At 43.7% G+C, this 20,123-nt stretch overlaps 1 protein-coding gene across 18 annotated transcripts in view; it reads left to right on the top strand.

Moving 5' to 3' along the window:
• EHBP1 (EH domain binding protein 1) overlaps nucleotides 1–20,123 on the top strand; it is a 298,811-nt gene that overhangs the window by 68,290 nt on the left and 210,398 nt on the right. For all 18 annotated transcript variants that reach the window (XM_084798375.1, XM_084798377.1, XM_084798376.1 and 15 more), the window contains exons 4-5: nucleotides 9,032–9,127; nucleotides 18,202–18,255. In XM_084798375.1, the coding sequence (XP_084654501.1) occupies nucleotides 9,032–9,127; nucleotides 18,202–18,255 (150 nt within the window). The remainder of the gene's footprint in view (nucleotides 1–9,031; nucleotides 9,128–18,201; nucleotides 18,256–20,123) is intronic.

The raw sequence follows: 20,123 nt of genomic DNA, 5'->3' as shown, positions 1-20,123 counted from the left end.
AGGTTAGCACTACTTTGATTTTCTATCAATAAAGAATAAATTTGCCTACTTTTGAATGTCATGTAAAAATGCCTCAATATTTTTATATGATACTGCATAGCTTTATAAGTATTATATCTAGTTTTTATTTAATACAACACTATTTTATGTGTGGTTTCCTTTGCTCAGCATCATGTTTTTGTGGTGTGTTCATGCTCTTGTTTTCTTTTGTAGTCTATTGTTGTATTGCTGAACAGTGCTTCGTTATGTGAGTCTACTGCAGGTTGGTTAGTTAGTCACTCTTTTTTCTCTTTTGTCAGTGTTAACTGCTAGAGTCATCATTGTGCACGTGTTTCTGTTTCTCTTGGCCCTAGACTGCACCTCTGGGTGGAGGGCAGACAGGGAAGCTAAGAGATTGCCAGAGGTAGAGCGCGACAGGGAAGACAGCTGACAGCAGCCTCGAGCCTCTCTGTGTGTGTGCACGCACATCTCTCCCAGCATCGCCCCAACACACTGGTAAACACGCGTGCATTCATAACACACACACACACACATGCACATGCACTCCTACAGCAGTATAAACTGAAGCTGATGCCCATCGTGAGCAGCGTTTCCCCCAAGGCAGATGTCTGTAGTTTGGGAGCATAATTGGATATTGTCTTATCTGTCTACATATGAGAAGGAGTTCTAAAAAACGGACGCAGTTCTTCTCATTGTGCCTTTGCCTTTGTGACGCTGACGGGAACAAGGTGTCCATTAGGTGTAATAGAGGACCAGGCTGTGCTTCAGAGGCCACACGGAAAGCAGCCACTCCTCTGGGCAATTAGCTGGCAAGTATTTGATAAGAGCTGTGAAATAAAATATATACAGTGCAATACCTCAGGCTGTGGGTCTGTTCAGAATATACTCACCGCTGATATTAAATATGCCTTGTTATTTAACAGCATATTACAATTGAAGTAAGTTTTATAAAAGCAAGATTCTGATATGATATCAGATATTGTTAGAGTCTAAGTAATGAAATACAAACTTGAGGCTACATGTTATTTTTTTTCAGAAACCAGTATATTCTAGAAGAAATTACTTTTTTTTCTATTTATTTCTTAGTTTTAATATTCCTCAAGACTCTCCTTTATACAGTCAGCTGTCTGTATTTAGGAGTTTTACATATGTGGATTCAACCATGAATTGAAAATATTTGGGGGAAATTGTGATTGAGCCAGGTTGGAGGTGTCGTCTATAATCTCAGTGCTTGGGAAATGGAGACTGGAGGATCAGGTGTTCAAGGCCAGTCTGGTCACTGAAACCTGCCTCAAAAAAAAAAAAGTGCCAGTCTTGAACATGCATAAAATGTTCCCTCATTATTCCCTAAACACTACGGAATATCAAGTAGTTACACAGCCCCCCACATTGTAGTGGGTATTGTAAATGTCTAGAGATGATTTAAAACACAGGGGAGCAAGTGCACACATACACAAGGTCACATACAAACACTACAGTATTTATATAATGACCTGGGCTTCATGTACAGGGGCAGTCCTGGAATCCTGCCCCTCAGATGTTACTGTACTTTAGAATTGTATCTTTTTCTTGGAATATTGGAGGTGTATTGCAAGTTATGAGAACTGACAGTGTTAAGCTTATAACAGCATATATATATATATGTTTTATAAATTACACATAATAACTAAATAAGGAAATTTAAAACTGACACTCAGATAAGTCGTTATACTGACTGTTAAATTAGGCAGTAAAATAACAAGGCACATTTGCCTTTTTAATTTAAGGTTTAGTTCCCAGTTAATTGCTCATTTCCTGTTGGTACATGTATATTTTATAGTTAACTATTTAAAGAGCTCATTGCCAATTCATTTGATTAAAATAATTAGTATGGGCAATTAACACAATATGACACTTTCTTACTTTCTCAAGTAATGACATTTATAACATAGGCTTTGTCAAGCTATAATTGATTTGTAAACATATACATAAATAATTTTTCAGTATGTGTGACAGCAGCAGCTGGGCAATTGTGATAAACCAGAACAAATGTGGCATATTAATTTTTAATTGTCGAAACTCCTGCTTTCTAACTAGAAATTGACGCTCGTAGAGAGGTGTAAGAATTCCAGAGGGAAACCAGAGCGTTAAAACCTCACCAGACTTTTGCTGTCACTGTCACCTGTCATAGCCTTGCTTTGTGACTGAGCCTAGGAAGTGTTTGTCCTTCCATGTCAGGAGCTCCCCCTATATGTTAGCAACAGTAAAATTGATTAGTAGATGATATATGAGACATGCATGCCCTTTTGTAATTTATAAAAATCAATGTAGTATAAATTGGAAATTTTTGTGAGTCTTTTTTTGCTCTGTGTGTTGGCATGTTTTTATGTGTGTGATTTAAAATACATGGGAGCAATTGTGTGTGCACAACACATGTGTAAACATGTGCATATGGAGGCCCAAGTTCACAGAGGTCTTTTCCTTGGATTGTATGGCACCTTGAAGCAGGGCCTCTCATCCGAACCCAGAGCTTGCTGATCCAGTGGTATGGCTAGTTGGCCTGCTCCAGGGCTCTCCTCCCAAATTCTGGCATCAGGCAGGTGCACATCCATTGGGCATGTAAGAAGGTGCAGGCTTGTGGAGACCTCCACTCTTGCACGGCATGCACTTTACCCGCTGAGCCATAGCCCTAGCCCCTCAGCGAAACATTTTGATCCTGCCTAGTAAGTACCAGCCTTTTAGGTAGCTGTGACATGAAATAAGTGGAAAACAATCAATGCATTTTAAAGAGTTAGTACTTGTTCAGGTTTCATTCCTGTTACAGTCACAGAATCTCTGAAAGGTTTGTTTTAGTTTACAATTTCAAGCTACAGTCCATCCTTGGGGGGTAGGCAAGGCATGCGGCTCCTCACGTAACATCCAGAGTCGAGAACAGAGGGAAATGAATGGACTCGTTCTGCTTGCTTGCTGGCTACCTTTCTTCATTGTCACACAGTTCAGGGCCAAGCCTAGAGAATGTGCTGCCCACGAGGTCCGTCAGCAGTTGGGACCAATCCCCTACCACACGCTCTCAGGCTTACCTAATCCGGACGGTTCCTTGAGACTAGTCCTAGGTGATTGTGCCAAGTTCATATTCAGCACTACCATCGCAGCATCCTAAATTGAGTAGGCTTACAGTTTCCTCAGGCCTGCCTTTGAAGGATACCAAAAGAAGTTGATGTGTGTGGTGTACAAGTAAGAAAGGAAAACTGTACAGAGATGAGTACTGCGTCCTAATCCCCTCGCTATTCTAGGATGGGGGCAAATGATGAGGTAACTGTGCTCATCAGTTATAGGGTAAAGCCTTTGCTAACTATGCCGGAGAGGTGGCTGCTTCTACATGTGTGCCTTCTGTCACTGCTTTTAGGGTAATCCTTTCCTATTGTCCTGCATGAAAACTGGCCAAGGTCCTTAGAGCATGGATGTTTATGAACAATGTGCTGTTCTCTCTGTCTCTGTCTCTCTCTCTCTCTCTCTCTCTCTCTCTCTCTCTCTCTCTCTCTCTCTCTCTCTCTCTCATTTCTCTCTCCTCTCTAAATTTACAGTTTCCTTGGCTCTGTATAATTTTATATCTATCCATCTAATCACCAAAGTTTTTAGACTATTAGACTTGTATTAGACTTTTCTTTCCCTGGCTTTAGAGTCTTGAATTGTGAGCTAGGAAGGTCTTAGAACACATAAACATGTGCCAGGTTATAGATGCATGTCACTACACCCAGGTTATAGATGCATGTCACTACACCCAGGTTATAGATGCATGTCACTACACCCAGGTTATAGATGCATGTCACTACACCCAGGCTCTGTTGTTGTCTATGCTGGCTGTGTAACTCAGGTCACTATACATCTGCAGTGAGCACTTCACCAACTGAGTTGTCTTCCCCAACCTAGTTTTTAAAAAATGCACGTGTGTGTACATATGCATGTGCATACATGAAAAGGCCAGAGGACATCTTCCTGTGTCCTTGTTAGAAATCTCTTCTTTGGAGCAGGGCCTGGAGGTCACTACGTAGATGACACTAGCTGGTCAGTGAGTCCCAGGGATCTGCCTGTCTCTGCCTCCCCAACCCTAGGATTACAGCTGTGCACAACCACACCAGCCAGTCTTAACCAGTTCCGGAGAACAAATGCAGGTTCTATGCTTGTAAGATGATCCGCCGCTCCCCACCATCCTGGCTTGCCACTTTGCATCTCCTTGAAGCCTTCTCCTTTAGAGTGTGCTGGCCTAGTTTTACCTAGTGTATGATAATTAGGTAGTGCTGTAGAGGCCTCTTAGGCTGATGAACTGACAGTGCTGGTCACTACTGCCATTCTCAGGATGTCAGCAGCCAGCACTCTAACTCTGACCCTTCCTTTGCTGGTGCAAGAGGGACTGGATGGAATAGTGAGAAAGTGGCGGCGTCCTAGCCCCCTGGAAATCACCGTGCTTCTGATTTCAGCTAAAACAGTTTCTGTTTGTTGAACAGCTTGTGATTGTGTTTGTTCAGTCAGTTGCCATTCTCTGATCCAAAACTGAGGGATTAGAAAAGCCGATCAGGAGGCCATGCTCTGCAGGGATCTGAGGAAACAGCCTGAAACTTCTGTCTCCTCACTCTGCCCGTTTATTGGGAGGTTCTCACATTTTCTAATTTTTCCACTTTTTATCTCTATCATACACAGAAATCTAAGTCTTTGGGGACTGAAGGTTGTTGTCTTCCTGCTGTGTGGATCAAGGGTATGGTTGGTCATAATAACATGGGCTGATGAAACCTGTTTCACCAGGGATGGATTCTCTCACTGGTGACTAGGAAGCCATTTTCTCTTTATCTATGTTTGTCTTTATGTCTGACCTTTTTTGATTTTTTTCTTTTTTTTAAAATTTAACTTTTTATTGATTCTTCGTGAATTTCACACCATGCACCCCAGTCCCACAATCTCCCCACCCCCTCATACCTGCCCTTTACCCTTGCAACCTTCCAAAAGAAAAAAAAAGTTGTGTTGTAGAAGCTGTAGTCCATTACAGTGTGTCCCACAGTGTACCCCTCTGTCCATACTTTGTCACTTGCAAATATTCATTGCAGCGAGTCCCTGATCTGGATCGAGGTCTCTGGCTTCTGCTCCACTCTCAGTCCTGGGCCCTCACTGGACTGCTCTCGGGTGTTCTGTTGCTGCCCTGAGTTGCTGGGATCCTGGAGCTTTGGATCTGCAGGACCAGCTCTTTCATGGGCTCCCGCAGTTGGTGGGATAGATGTTGGGGTGGGCCAACTCAAAGCCCTGGATCTGGGCTTGGGTTAGAGCTGAGCTGGTCAGCCCACCAGCTCTCCTACACCCACACCACCAGGGTGAGCTCCCCAGCACTACCCAAGGCTAGCTCATCCAGTGCTGCTTTTGGCAAGGGGGCAGGGGCGGGGAGAGCCTGCTCTCATGCCCTCAGGGCTGGCTCACCTGCACCTATGCCACCAGGGCCAGCTCTAATGTGCTGCAAGGTGCAGGGCCCGCTCTCCTGAGCGTTGCAGCTGGTGAGAGGCAGGGACAGCTCTCCCTCTCTCATGACCTCAGAGTCTGCTCTCCCACCTCCCATAGGTGGAAAGGGACAAGAGGGTAGGGGGAGGAGAGCATCTCTCTCTGGCCCCCACCACCACACAGCAGACAAGTGGCAGGGCCAGCTCTCCCACTCTTACACTCTCAGCCAGCTTGTCTGCAACCAGAACTAGCTCTACTATGCTTCCTGGGTGAGGTGTGGGCCCCTCCCAAGTACAGCAGCCGGTAAAGGACAGGGCCTCTGAGACAGGGTCTCCTGCTCTGAGACCTTCAGGGCCAGCTCTCCCACTATGCCCAGCTGAGAGATGGGGCCAGACATCAATATGGCCCCAGGCAACAGCCTAGACCAGGGATGTCTGCTTGGCCTTTGGTGGTAACAGACCCCCACTGCTGCAGGGCCAGGGTCCCAGACACGGCTCTTGGTGGCAGCACAGGCAAGGACCTCTCATGGCCTTAGGTGACATCACCCGCTGCTCCTTTCTCTTCCATTTCTCCACCACTTACTTGGTCATCTTAGTGGTGCCTTGGGCTTCTGGGTGTTTGGGGTCATCCCAGGTGTGGTCACGGGAGTTTTATGTCCCATCTGGACCATGTGGCACTGGGCAGGGGTCATCTTGAGTGTGGTCTATTTTTTTTTCTTTTAAGTGAGAATTTGCAAATATTCTCTCTGTTGTTGTAAATATTCAGTTATTATGTAATGCTATTTTTTTTTTTTTTGAGACAGGGTCTCTCTGTGTAGCCTTGCCTGTCCTGGACTCACTTTGTAGACCAGCCTGGCCTTGAACTCACAGCGATCCGCTGCCTCTGCCTCCTGAGTGCTGGGATTAAAAGCGTGCACCACCACACCCAGTTGAATTTTTTACATTTAATATTCATTCACTTATTTGTTTGTGTGTGAGAGCGCATGTGTGGGCACATGTGCTACAGTGTGTGTGGAGGTCAGATGACAACTTTTCTCCTTTCAATATCTGCATCTTCCCTTTTAGCTGATTATTTTCCACTTGCATAAGAGTATTTTTGTCATCTTTGCAAATTCTCTTTAGATGTTATTTCCTCAATTGCGGAGAATTTGGTTCCCCTCCTGAGTAGTTGAGTGTGATCTCATATGTAGTATCTTCAGGTTTTATCTTTCTGAACTCAGTCCAGTTGGCTTTTTCTCCGGACTACTGCATTGAAGCCGCTTGTGAAGTTGTTAACAGCTCTCCTTTGTTGAATACGCTAGTCCTTTCCAGGTCTTACCCTGCTTCTCCTGTCACTGGCATTGGGAACTTTCTTTACTCTGTGCCTAGGGTACCTCAGGCTTCTGCTTTTTCTTTATCGACACACCTTAGCTGATTTTGTGTCATTTCCTTGTCTTGTTCATATTGTACCCCAGGTCTTGGTCAGACTACGCTCAGTCCTGGTACATACCAGGAAAGTTGTCTGTCACTGAGCTACATTCCAACCCAGACTATTCTATGCCTGTTCTCACTGTCCGAGCATCACACCCATCCTGGAGATTTGAGTATCATCTATATGCTAATAACCTGCGTTTATAACGGATGCTGAGATTGCGCTTCCTATTTGAACACCTGTACTTCTGTATCTAATAGGCAACTGGGATTTGATGTGTATAAAACAGAGCTCCTGCGCTTGGCTTTGCCTTCTATGCACTAACAGGAACTTCCTTGGTTCCTCAGGGGCAGAACAGCTTTATCATCAGCGTTAGCTGCTTTCATTCTCTCACACGTAAAGTAGCAACAGATCATGCTGTGAAATAAGCACTCTGTACCATTTCCTGCCCCCTCCCCCCACAGCCAAGTCTCCCCCCCCCCAACCCCTGGCTCTCCTCTGGCTGTTGCAGTGCTTTCCTAGTGGTCCTGAGCTGTGTCTTCGATCATGTTTGATACACGGGCTGAGCCCACTTATGCACAGCCTGGATCATCATTCCTCTGCGTAAGACCTTCCGGTGGCCTAGTGGCTCACGCAGAGGAGAAGTGTGCATCTTTCCAGAGGCCTGCTGGGCCCTTAGCTGGCTCCTCCTCTCCTTGGCCACTCTGCTCCAGTCATGCTACTTTGTTAGAAACGTGGCTGTGCTTCAGTGCCAGTTGTCGCTCCCGCCCCTCAGAAAGCTTTTTCCTGTATTTGTATATCTGATTTCTTCATCCTTTGTCCTTCCCTCAAGTGTCACTGCTTCCACGAAACCACCTTGACTGCCCTGAAGAATTAAGCACTTTCTTCCGACTCCTATATCCTTATTCTCTGTTTTATTTTCCCCTATGACATGTCTGCTCCACACAACTTACTACTTAGGTAATCTGTGTAACATGTGCATCTCTTACTATTTATGCCATAAGCTCCACTAAGGCAGATAGGTCATGTTCTCTAGCTGTAGCCCAGGGACAGTGCATAGCAGGTGGTGTCAGCTAAGTGGACTGGTGAGTGAGTGTGGCACAGTCCATTCTTAGTTTGTGGACTGACACATTGTTAGCATGTATTATCTTCTTCAGACTCATCCACGGACCCTTTTGCAGCATGTAAAGATGAAAACGTACTAGCCTTGCTCTGGCACGACATCTCCCTTCAGCTCAACTTTCTTCAGTAACGCACAAGAGAGAACTGATGATGATGCTCTTTAAAATTTGTGTGGTGAAGTTCCCAAGGGGGTTTCAGTAATCAGAGTTTCCTCCCCAGTCAGAAGATTTAGAAATATAATCCGGAAGAGCTACTGTTCTCTTTCACCCGCCCTAAGCAAAAAACATTGCATTTATGGTAAACAAACTCAAATACCAAGTATATGGTTTGACTCCCCCCTCCCTTCCTGTCTCGTCCTCTCTGTCTGCCTCCATCTTCCTCCTCTTTCTGGAACCCTCAGCCTCCTGGGCTTCTGACACCACTGACACACGACTGTATCCTGCTAGATTTTCCTTAATTAAAAAAAATGTATGTGTATGGGTGTCCAGTCTGCAGGTCTGTTGTGCCACTTAAGTCCTGGTGCCCGTGGAGGTCAAAAGATTTCCCTGGAAGTGGAGTTACAGATGATTGTGAGCCACCATGTGGCTGTTAGGAACTGAACCCAGCAGAGCACAGGCTGCTCTTAACTACTGAGCCATCTCTCTAGACCCAAGATTTTCCTTTAAGAAATGAATTTGCCTTAAACTTCTCAGTCACAAAAATAATCTTTAAAATATTACTCCTAGTTAAACTCTTCCATAATCAGAAATAGCAGCTTTTAGGAACTTATGCTATCTTATTTTTGTGTTATTTATCAAGGCACACCTGCTTGTGTGTGTGTGGTTATATGAAGGTTTGCTTATAGATAGATATATAGCTATCATTTGTTGGAGCTGTTCTGGCCCAAGCTTAGTGTTTAAAAAGGTTTTTTTTTTCCATGTTTGCTTTTATTTTGATTATTGATTTCTGTTTCTGGGAGACTAAAGATCTTAACTGGTAGCTAAATAAGATTAATGCCTTTTGTACTTCTTAATTGAAGCTGTCATTTTTCTTCTGGTAGGCTCACAGCTGGCAACCTGGAATAAAAAACCCATATCGTGGTGTTGTAGTTTGGCCTGTTCCTGAAAACATTGAGATCACTGTGACACTTTTTAAGGTAAGTTCTTTTTGTGTAATCTGAGTTTGCAAGCTATGTCTGTGTATGCCTTTGCATACAGATTATCACACTATTATTATAGTGTGCGCTCGTGTCTCATCTGCTTAGCTGATCGCATCATTTTCAAGGATGTAAGCAGTTTATACTTGTAAAGGCATTACAGTACTTCAGGAGCCGCAGAGGTCCGTGGGCCTACTTTTTCCTGTATCTTACCCACAGGAAACTTGAAAGCACTTTTCCCATGGAAAGCTCAAGTTTGTAAAATGCTTTATCCTGCTCCTAGTTTTGTTGCTTTGTTTGATAGCAATTTACTTTAAAATCAGTATTCAGTGAATGTTGATGTTAATATAACATGATAGATCAAGATCAAGTATCATAGAAAATATCCATATCCATGTACTATATATATGACATTACACACACACACACACACACACACACACTACATAGTATATATATTGAGATAGGGTCTCATGGGAAGCCCTGCCTGGCCTAGAACATTCTTTTGCTGCCCTCAGACCCACAGAAATCTGCTGAACTCTGCCTCCTAGGTGCTGAGAGTAAAGGTATGTGCCACCAAGCCCCATTCATTAAAATATTTTATTAACATTGATATTTATGAGAATTACAACTTAAAAGCAACATACTGTTTTAAAGTGCAGGTAAATACAGATATTTATATATCATTTGTTTGTCTTTTGTGTTTTTTTTCTTAAAATTTTGTCTAGTTTCTTTAAACATCATAAAAAATTCAACACAGGATAATTAGGCACCAATTTACTAACCAACTTTCTTGCTCTCAAGAACAGGGCAGGTAGGACTTGTTATTAGCTTTTTGGAAAGCCATGGAATCAGAAAGCAGGTGCTTGTCAAACCTGATGGCACAGCCTATAGTTTTGTCTTTTCCAGACACTGCAGAGAAGGATCACAAGTTCAAGGCCTGCCTAAGTCACAGAGTGGGTTCAAAGCCAGCCTGGGTAAATTATTGAGACTTTGTCTCAAAATAGAAAGCAAAAAGGCTTGGCATGATGTGGCCTGCCTGTAATCCAGTGCTCTCAGGAGTTCAGAGTCATTTTCTGTATTGAGCCCACCCTAGGGCTAAGTGGGACCTTCCTCAAACATGGGTTGGGGCACGGGGAAGGTGGGGGAGGGGAGGAGGGGTTTATAAGGAGCGAGGATGGAGTGAGTGACTAAGACACAGAAAAGGAGCGAGTGACTCTGCTCGGTGATGGAGTACTTGCTTAGGATGCTTGAGCGCTGAGGTTCAGTATTTAGGAAGGAACACACACACACATACACACACACACACACACACACACACATACACAGAGACATACACACATGCACATACACATACAGAGAGACACACACATTCACACACACACACACACACACACACACACATACACAGAGACATACACACATGCACATACACATACAGAGAGACACACACATTCACACACACACACACACACATACACAGAGACATACACACATGCACATACACATACAGAGAGACACACACATTCACACACACACACACATACACAGAGACATACACACATGCACATACACATACAGAGAGACACACACATTCACACACACACACACACATACACAGAGACATACACACATGCACATACACGTACAGAGAGACACACATTCACACACACACACACACACACACACAGACATACACACATGCACATACACATACAGAGAGACACACACATTCACACACACACACACACACATACACAGAGACATACACACATGCACATACACGTACAGAGAGACACACATTCACACACACACACACACACACACACAGACATACACACATGCACACACACGTACAGAGAGGAGACACACACATTCACACACACACACAGACATACACATATGCACACACATACAGAGAGACACACACATGCACACACACACAGACATACACACATGCACACACACATACGAGAGACACACACACAGACACACACATACATGCATACACACGTACACCCATACACAGAGAGAGAGACACACACACAGACACAGACACACACACACACACACACACACACACACACACACAAACACTACACCTTTCATTGTGCTTGTCATATATATTACACACATAGATCGTTGGCGGCAACACTATCATTGTCATCATCATCTCCTTAATTTGCTTAAGGAAAAATAAAAGATGAGATGGTAGCTGTTTTTTCGTTTATCTTTTTTCCCAGGTCAGTCAGAATTGCACTATTCCCTTTCTGACAGCTGTCCTCAGAGGCTGCTATGAAGCCATTCTTTCCCATAATCCTCCTGCCGGAATGCCAACCTAAGCTTGGTAGTTAAGAGCAAGACTGCTGGAGTCTCCACTTAAATCAGTTTATTTAATTCTCAAAGTGGCCCAGGGTTCCCCAGGGTTCTGTCAATATTTCCATTGTACTGACAAAAGAGCTAAGGCCAGTGAGGGGTGTGATGCTCCCAAGTACCTCATGAGTTAGCCCTCTTCTTCCCTCTGTACCAACAGTTCTCAGCCTGTGGGCTGTGACCCCTCTGGGGGTCGCATGCATATCAGGTATCTATCCCTCATATCAGATGTTTACATTAGGTCTGATAACAGTACAGGAATTACAGTGCGGAAGTAGCAATGCGATGATTTTATGGCTAGGCGTCACCACAACATGAGGAACTGTAGTTAAGGGCCGCAGCGGCGAGAGCCAGCGCTCTGTACTAAATGCACGCTCAGCAGTAATGGGCTCTCTGATATGCTTGAGAAAGACTTTTAAGCAGTCTCATCAAGTAAATGTCTTGATTTACTTGGCTCATATTGGTAAAACGAATGACTAGACAAAGTTGTACAGTGTTTTATATTTATTTTTGGTGGCAGAGAGCAAGGGGTTAGAATGGAGCTGGAACATAGTTCTTAGCTATTTCTTTGGGGAACTGACAGAATGATTCTAGTTGAAAATAGCTATTAAAACTTGTTTACATTCAGATTTTAGATGCACCAAGATAAGAAATATGTTTTCTTCAAGGTTGCCAAATACAAGTAGCCAAAACACTATGAATGGAACATTAATATAATTCCTGATTGTTTTGTGGTTCTTTTTTGCTGAATGTAGTTTATTTTATATATGTGTAATTATATAAATGTATATGTAAAAAAATTAAAACCAAACCTGTTGTTTGGAAGACTGGGAGGTAGGTGAGGTTTTAGAGTTCTGATGTGGGCATGTGCTCCTCCTGTCGCGTTGATGCTTGTGAGTAGCAAGACAGGGGAGACGCCCAGTCAACCCTCCTTCCTAGACTGCAGCATCAAGTATTCTACTCACTATGCTGTTGGGGGGGGGGGGGCTGAAACCTTACCCAGCATTTAAATGAGTATTTCAGTGGATCCTTTATCTTCCACAACACCCAGACTTTGGATAGAAATAAAAAAAAAAAAAAGAAAAGAAAAAAAAAAGATAACCAAAGTGAACCATTCTTCTATGATAATTGTTGGATCTTGTTTTTGAACAGCACTTAAATATTCAAGCAACATTTCCTCCTTTCTAACACATTTCACAGTTGACTTAATTTTGAAATTGTAAAAAGAAAGGGCTGCTCGGTTCCCTTTGTTGTCGGTGAGACATTCACACACGTAAACTCACAGAGAAATGGTTTGCAACTTGTTTATTTTGTAAAGATTTGTTTATTTTTGGTATTGGTCTTCTGTCTGTACCTCTGTGCACCATATGTGTATGCAGCCTGTGGAGGCGTGGACACCCTGGCACTGGAGTTAGAGGTGGTCTGCTGTACCATGTGGGTGCTGAGGATGCTACCTCGGTCCTTTGGAAGAGGAGTAGTCAGTACTTGTACCTATTGAGGAGCCACTCCAGACTCCCTACATTTTTTTTTTAAATAATGCTTTATACATACGGGGTTTTGTCTGCGTATGTGTCTGCACTGTGTGCATGCCTGGTGCTGAGGAGGCCAGAAGAGGGTTTGGATTCCCTGCACATTAAGTTATAGATGGTTGTCAGCTGCCTCACAGGTGCTGGGAACTGAACCTGGGTCCCTTGGAAGAGCAACCAGTGATCTTAACTGTTGAACAATCTCCCTGAGCAATACTTTTTAAGAAAGCTATCAGTGCGTTTCACCTCTGTAATTTAACCAGAAGTTGATTTCCTTAGATTACCTCCTTGTTTTTGAAATTTCAATTAAATTAAAAATAGATATGACTAGCTAAAAAAACAAACAAACCATATTTCAGATTATCAGAAGGGAAGTGGCTCTTTATAACATTGGTACAGAGGTAAGAAGGTTGACAACAATTAGAGGTAAATAAAGAAGGCTTAGATAATTAGGAATGTTTTGTCTGGTCCGTAATACACCAATCCCATAGACACCCACTGTAAACTGTGAGAAAGGAGCAAATGCTGCTGCTGCTTTCACGTCATTTGCTGAAATTTCCTATCAGTTTGTGAACTTATTCCTTAAAATAAGTTGTTTTAGGTGTACTTTGTCATTTGTATTTTAAAAATGTTTTATTTGCTTTAAATACTGAATTATATCACTATATGAAGGCACTGTTATGTTATATTTCATTAGTTCATTTATCAAGTATTCTTGAGAGGCTGCCATGTGCCACACGTGTTTTTTGAGACTGAGGGTTCAGTGGTTAAACTAAACCAACCGAGTGGATAAAAGTTGGATGGATCTGGAGCTCCAATACAGCTTGACCATTTGTACAGTGAGGAGCTACAGGTGCAGAATTTCAGTTTTCTGCTCAGTTAAATGGTGATAAAAACAGTATCTGTCTCTTAAATTGCTGGGACACAGTGAGCATTCAGCACATATTTTTGTGTTGGTGTTGCTTTGGTTCTAACTGTACTGCGTTCCTAAAATGACAGTGATGAAAACAAAAAGGCGGGAGGGAGAATGCTAAGGATGCTGTCCTTAGCATTGAGGAATGCAGAATTGCTTAGTCTCTGAGTAGTGCTCTGTGTCAGCATTGTGTCATGTGTGGCTATCACCTGTGGGTACTGCTGTCTGTGCCGTTTCTTTCCATAACTTAGTTCATGGGCAGACCCAAATGGAAAAACATAGCAAGTAGAAATTTTCACTTTCATTTTTCTTCTCCCCAGCCCTGTCCTCCCTCCTCCTGCCACTGACACCAAGGAAATGTGTTGGGTTTAAGCTTACTTTACTCATCAGAGCAGTGTGTTAGTACAGCTCAACTGTATGAGCGTGATTCCGCGCCATTACATACAAAATGAGTAAAGAGAGGTAACTAAGAAGTTCGGGATGGTTTTCAAGGTACTCTGGATTGAAAGTAGAGTCTTGCATGAGTTTCTCAGCATGCACCCCAGTCCTGCTCATCTCCCTGTCCCCCCATTTCAGCTTTTTGCCCTTGAAGCCTTCCCTCCAAATAAACAATACACAAAAGCAAAGCATGGTCAACATCTCATCTCATCATGGAAGCTGTAGTGTGTCACAGTTGTCCACAGTACATCCCTCTGTCCACACTGCTTCACTAGCAAATGTTCATTGCAGTGGGTCAGACCAATGGGTCTGGTTTCAGATCTCTGGCTTCTGTGACCCTATCAATCTTGGATCCTCACTGGGACAGGATCCTCCTATTGTTGCTCTGGGTCATGGAGATTCTGCAGTTTTGGATCAGCAGGACTGGCCCTTTCATGTGTCCCAATCATTCGCAGATGTGGTCAGGGTACTGGCCCACCCTTATGTGCACAACCAGAGCCAGCTCTCCAGCCCTGCTCTGGCTATGCCACGCAATGCTGCCATTAGCAGAAGGCTTGGTCAGCTCTCTTGCTCTCCTGCTCTCCTGCTCCCAGGGCCTGCTCACCTGCACCCAGGCCTCTAGAGTCAGCTCCATCGTGCTGCTCACTCAAAGTGAGGGCCCACTCTCCCAAGTACTGCAGGCGGCAAGGGACTGGAACAGCTTTCCTGCTCTCATACTTGGTCCTGGCTCACCTGTGCCTTTGCCATCCGGGCCAGCTCCACTGTGTTTCCCAGGTGAGGTGCAGGGCTGCTCTCCTGGGTGCTACAGCCAGTTGAGGGGGACAGGGCTAGCTCTCCTGCTCTTGGGGCCAGGTGGTGAGGGGTGTTGTGGGGGCGGCATCATCCCTGTACCCACACTACCTTGTAGCAGACAGGTGTGGGGGGACAGCTCTCCCATGCTCTTGTCCTTGGGGCTGGCTCATGCTCCCCTCCTCCATCACAGGCGAGCTGCAGGCTGTAGCTGGTGATGAGGGGCAGGATCAGCTCTCCCATACTCACACCCCTGCCACCAGGGCCAGCGCCACTGTGCTGCCTGGTAGAGGCACAGTTTCTGCTTTCCTGTCCCCTCTCCTGAGTGCTAGAGAGGTGAGGACCAGTTCTGCACTGCTCTGGACATCAATGTGGTCCCTGGTGTCCTGACCAGGGATGACCCCATGCTCTCTAGTGTTAATATGAGCCAGACCATCAACACCGATCCCTGACACCCATCAATACTGACCCCTGACACTACATAGGCAGACCCAGACATGGTCTTAGCAGCAGCCTGGGCTGGGACCTCACCACGCCCCAGGTGGTGGGGCTGGCCATTCACAACAGGCTATTCCTCTCCACCCTCCAGTTCCGTTTCTCGCCCTTAGCTCAAACAGCTCCACTTGTCTTTCTTTCCCATCTTCCCACCACATACTCGCACATTGTGGTGGCTCCTGCTACAGGCTGGCTACATGGTAGCCCCTGGGTGATATCCTCAGGCAAGTGGGTGTCTATGGCCCCCTTTTGCCGTGCACAGAGGGCAGGTCTGAGGGTGGCATGGTGGTCTGCAGGTCTCTTGCCTGTCTGTCTTCTTCTGGGGGCTGTGCTCTGTGTCTATCGCCTGCCTGTCTGTGGACTGGAGGGCACATATATGGGTGTCTTTCTTCACCTGCGAGGCATGGTAGATCTACTGAAATACTGTTATACTGTGTATAACTACTCAACCCCTTACACATAGACTTGAACTTGAGTACATTCAAAACAAATATAAAAGAGCCCACTACTTTATTTTTCTTTTTAAAGCTATTGATTATTTTTCTTTATAAAATTTTTCATTTTGAAATGGATTTGAAAGAACACCAGTTCCTATACCAAGATTTATAATGTAAAAGTTACAGTATTGCTATTTTTCTTGCCATAGTCTTAGGTACTTTTCCTTCTGTTGTGATAAAATACCCTGACATAAGCAACTTGAAGGAAAAAGTGTACATCTTGGTGGGGCAGGTCTGGGCGGGAGCTTGAGGCGGCTGGTCACGTGTGTCCACCGGCAGTCAGGAAGCGGAGGGAGGTGAGCACCGTCCTGTGTCTCCTCACACTTGGCTCCCTTTACTTGTTCTAGTATTTGTAGAAATCGCACACGTTCTGCTGAGTCTGGGTAGTTTACCTCAGGAAGCTTTTCCTTGTTCATTTCTGCAAGATAAAATGTGTGGTTTTCTACTCTCCAGTCAGGTCTTTGGTTTCATTTGCCATATGCTTATCATAGTAGAGTATGGACTGTTTCTTCAAATGCAAGAACAAGCAAGCACAAATCCAAGGAATATTCCTATCATCTCTTGGATAATAAGTACTAGTGTTTGTCAACTGAATGCCTGCAAATGTGTGCCTCATTTATAAACAGACAGGCTGGCATTGGGATAGCAGGGTCCCTCCCTTAGGTATTTTCTTAATGGGAGAGGAGCGGGGAGGAGGATCAGCAGCTCATGAGGCCTGGCTCTCTGTCTAGATTATGAAATCCCTTGGAATACTTAGAAACTTCAGCATCAGAGAATGCTGTGGTGCAAGAGGGAGTTTTAGTTTTTGAATATTAAGAGCTATAAAAGTGAGAGAAGAACTTTGTGTGAACATTTAGTATGTGAATGAAATACTTAATAGTTGACTCATAAGGCTGTCTGTCTGTGACCAGGTGTCTTTGTGCTGTCTGTCTGTCTGTGGTCAGGTGTCTTTGTGCTGTCTGTCTGTCTGTGATCAGGTGTCTATGTGTTGTCTGTCTGTCTGTGGTCAGGTGTCTTTGTGTTGTCTGTCTGTCTGTGATCAGGTGTCTTTGTGTTGTCTGTCTCTCTGTGGTCAGGTTTCTTTGTGTTGTCTGTCTGTCTGTGGTCAGGTGTCTTTGTGTTGTCTGTCTGTCTGTGATCAGGTGTCTTTGTGTTGTCTGTCTGTCTGTGGTCAGGTGTCTTTGTGTTGTCTGTCTGTCTGTGACCAGGTGTCTTTGTGTTGTCTGTCTGTCTGTGGTCAGGTGTCTTTGTGTTGTCTGTCTGTCTGTGGTCAGGTGTCTTTGTGTTGTCTGTCTGTCTGTGATCAGGTGTCTTTGTGTTGTCTGTCTGTCTGTGGTCAGGTGTCTTTGTGTTGTCTGTCTGTCTGTGACCAGGTGTCTTTGTGTTGTCTGTCTGTGGTCAGGTGTCTTTGTGTTGTCTGTCTGTCTGTGGTCAGGTGTCTTTGTGTTGTCTGTCTGTCTGTGGTCAGGTGTCTTTGTGTTGTCTGTCTGTCTGTGGTCAGGTGTCTTTGTGTTGTCTGTCTGTCTGTGGTCAGGTGTCTTTGTGTTGTCTGTCTGTCTGTGGTCAGGTGTCTTTGTGTTGTCTGTCTGTCTGTGGTCAGGTGTCTTTGTGTTGTCTGTCTGTCTGTGGTCAGGTGTCTTTGTGTTGTCTGTCTGTCTGTGGTCAGGTGTCTTTGTGTTGTCTGTCTGTCTGTGGTCAGGTGTCTTTGTGTTGTCTGTCTGTCTGTGGTCAGGTGTCTTTGTGTTGTCTGTCTGTCTGTGGTCAGGTGTCTTTGTGTTGTCTGTCTGTCTGTGATCAGGTGTCTTTGTGTTGTCTTAGATGCAGTGCTGGAAGAGTTGTGTCAACAAAAGCTAACTTTATTAATATAAAATAATGGTTTTATCTTTAGAGCAATTATTTTGATAGTTTTTTTTAAAGGTTATTTCTCTGCTTCCTTTTAAAAAGCTAGTAAAACTACAAACAGGCCCATTTGTATTTTCTTGATTGGATTGATTGGATTAAAGATCAGTGTTTTTTACTTTTCATAATTTGCTTTTGTTGCAGGATCCTCATGCAGAAGAATTTGAAGACAAAGAGTGGACATTTGTCATTGAGAATGTAAGCTTCTTTACCTTACTGTATTATTAAAGAACATGCGTAGGTTGGTGATGGGAGAAATGTTGCTTTATGAAAACTTAATAAGGAACTTGTAGGTTTTAGAGTTCTTATCAATAACAGTTGCCTGTAAAATATTTATGATAAAACTGTAAAAGTCTTTAATGACAAACATACTATATACTGTCTGTTTTCTGTTTAGGACTTGAGAGCGAAGTCATTTTCTTATTTTCTTTATCTTCTCAGCATCTAGCATGGTATTTCTTTTATAGTAAATACTTGCATATTATGGCATCAGAAGAGGCTAATAGGTATATAGAGGTGTTAAAGAAGTGTTTTCTAACTAGGGAGTAAAGAAAATAGGTGAAGACAATGTAATGACTAAAAGCATAGGCCTCTAGGGCTGGAGAGATGGCTCATTGCTTAAAAACACTTGCTGTTCTCTCAGAAGACTGGAGTTGGGTTCCCACATTGGGTCCTATAACCAGTGCCTGTAAGTCTAGCTCCAGGGGCTTTGCTACCCTCTGAATGAACATTGACACACACACACACACACACACACACACACACACAGGCTTGGAAGCCCTAGGTCCCCCAGTTCTAGCCCTCTGATCATGAAGGAGTTTCCTCCGCCAGAAGGCTTGTGGGTGTTAGGAGGAGTGAGGTGTCCAGTGGATGTTAGCCTTTACTGTCGCTGCTGTCACTGCTCTTCTCATGGTTATAGCCTCAAGACTTACACGCAACGTGCTTATGGCATTCTTTGTACCACCTTCCTTTCTTCTATGCTTGACCTTGCTTTGTACCTCAGTGTTAAAAGGAAGCCCACGCTATCCCCAGCAGTAACCTGGACCATTTTTAGATTTCACGTGTTGGGAAGAGTGGGAGCAAGATCAGGTATTATCCAAGAACAGTTGCATTCTGATGGCTGATATGAAACATCGCCAGCATGTTAAAGCCTCATGTGCATCAACATTTTGATGAATTTTTAGGGATAGATTTATACATTAATTATACTTGGAAGAAAACCAAAACAAACTCAGATTTAAGTTAGTCTCAAGGCTGACATACTTGTATCATACGGAGAACTCACCAGTGGATGACTCGCCATCACTGGTGCCTCCTTTATTCATGTGAAACCTCTTAACTTGATATGCTTTAGACATAGCTAGATTCAGACTATCTAATGGTAGAAGTATGTTAAAAACCAGTCTTATATTTGTGTAGGAAGGTGTTCTTATATTCAGTCTTAGGATAAAGAAACAACAGTTTCACATTTCTGAAAACTGGATTATAAACTAATGTACCAAAAGGCTCCTTTAGTTTTTTGTTTGTTTGTTTTTAAAGGAAAACTGATCTGGGTGTGGTAGTGCACGCCTTTCATCCTAGCACTCTGGAGGCAGAGGCAGGGGGATCTTTGTGAGTTCGAGGCCAGCCTGGCCTACAAAGCGAGTCCAGAACAGCCACGGCTACATAGAAAAACCCTGTCTCTCAGAGAAAAAAAGAAAAGAAACCCATATGACATTACCATATTTGACTGCAAAGGTATTTTAAAGATAACAGAGGTACATACTAAACATTAAAATCGCAAATTTAAATAGAATGCAAAATAAAGATATATATATTAGGTTTTCTCCTATTCTGGGATACGTATTTCTTACTTTAATATGAAATTAACTTAAATCCAGAAATATATTTTGCCCACTTGCCTATTATCCAAATAGCTGAAGTTGCTGGAAATGAGTCAGAGGAGGAAGTGAACATGGGAGGAAAAAAACAATAAAATATGCTGGCTCGGATCATTCTCTCTAAATTGGTTAAATTCACAAAACCCTACTTAAAGCATGTAAGTTGTATTCAACTATTCTTATCAC

This window comes from Acomys minous, assembly GCF_964271855.1.
Source record: "Acomys minous genome assembly, chromosome: 10".
Taxonomy (NCBI): domain Eukaryota; kingdom Metazoa; phylum Chordata; class Mammalia; order Rodentia; family Muridae; genus Acomys; species Acomys minous.
Note: the sequence above shows the minus strand (reverse complement) of the source record. Positions and strands in the feature narration are given on the sequence as shown.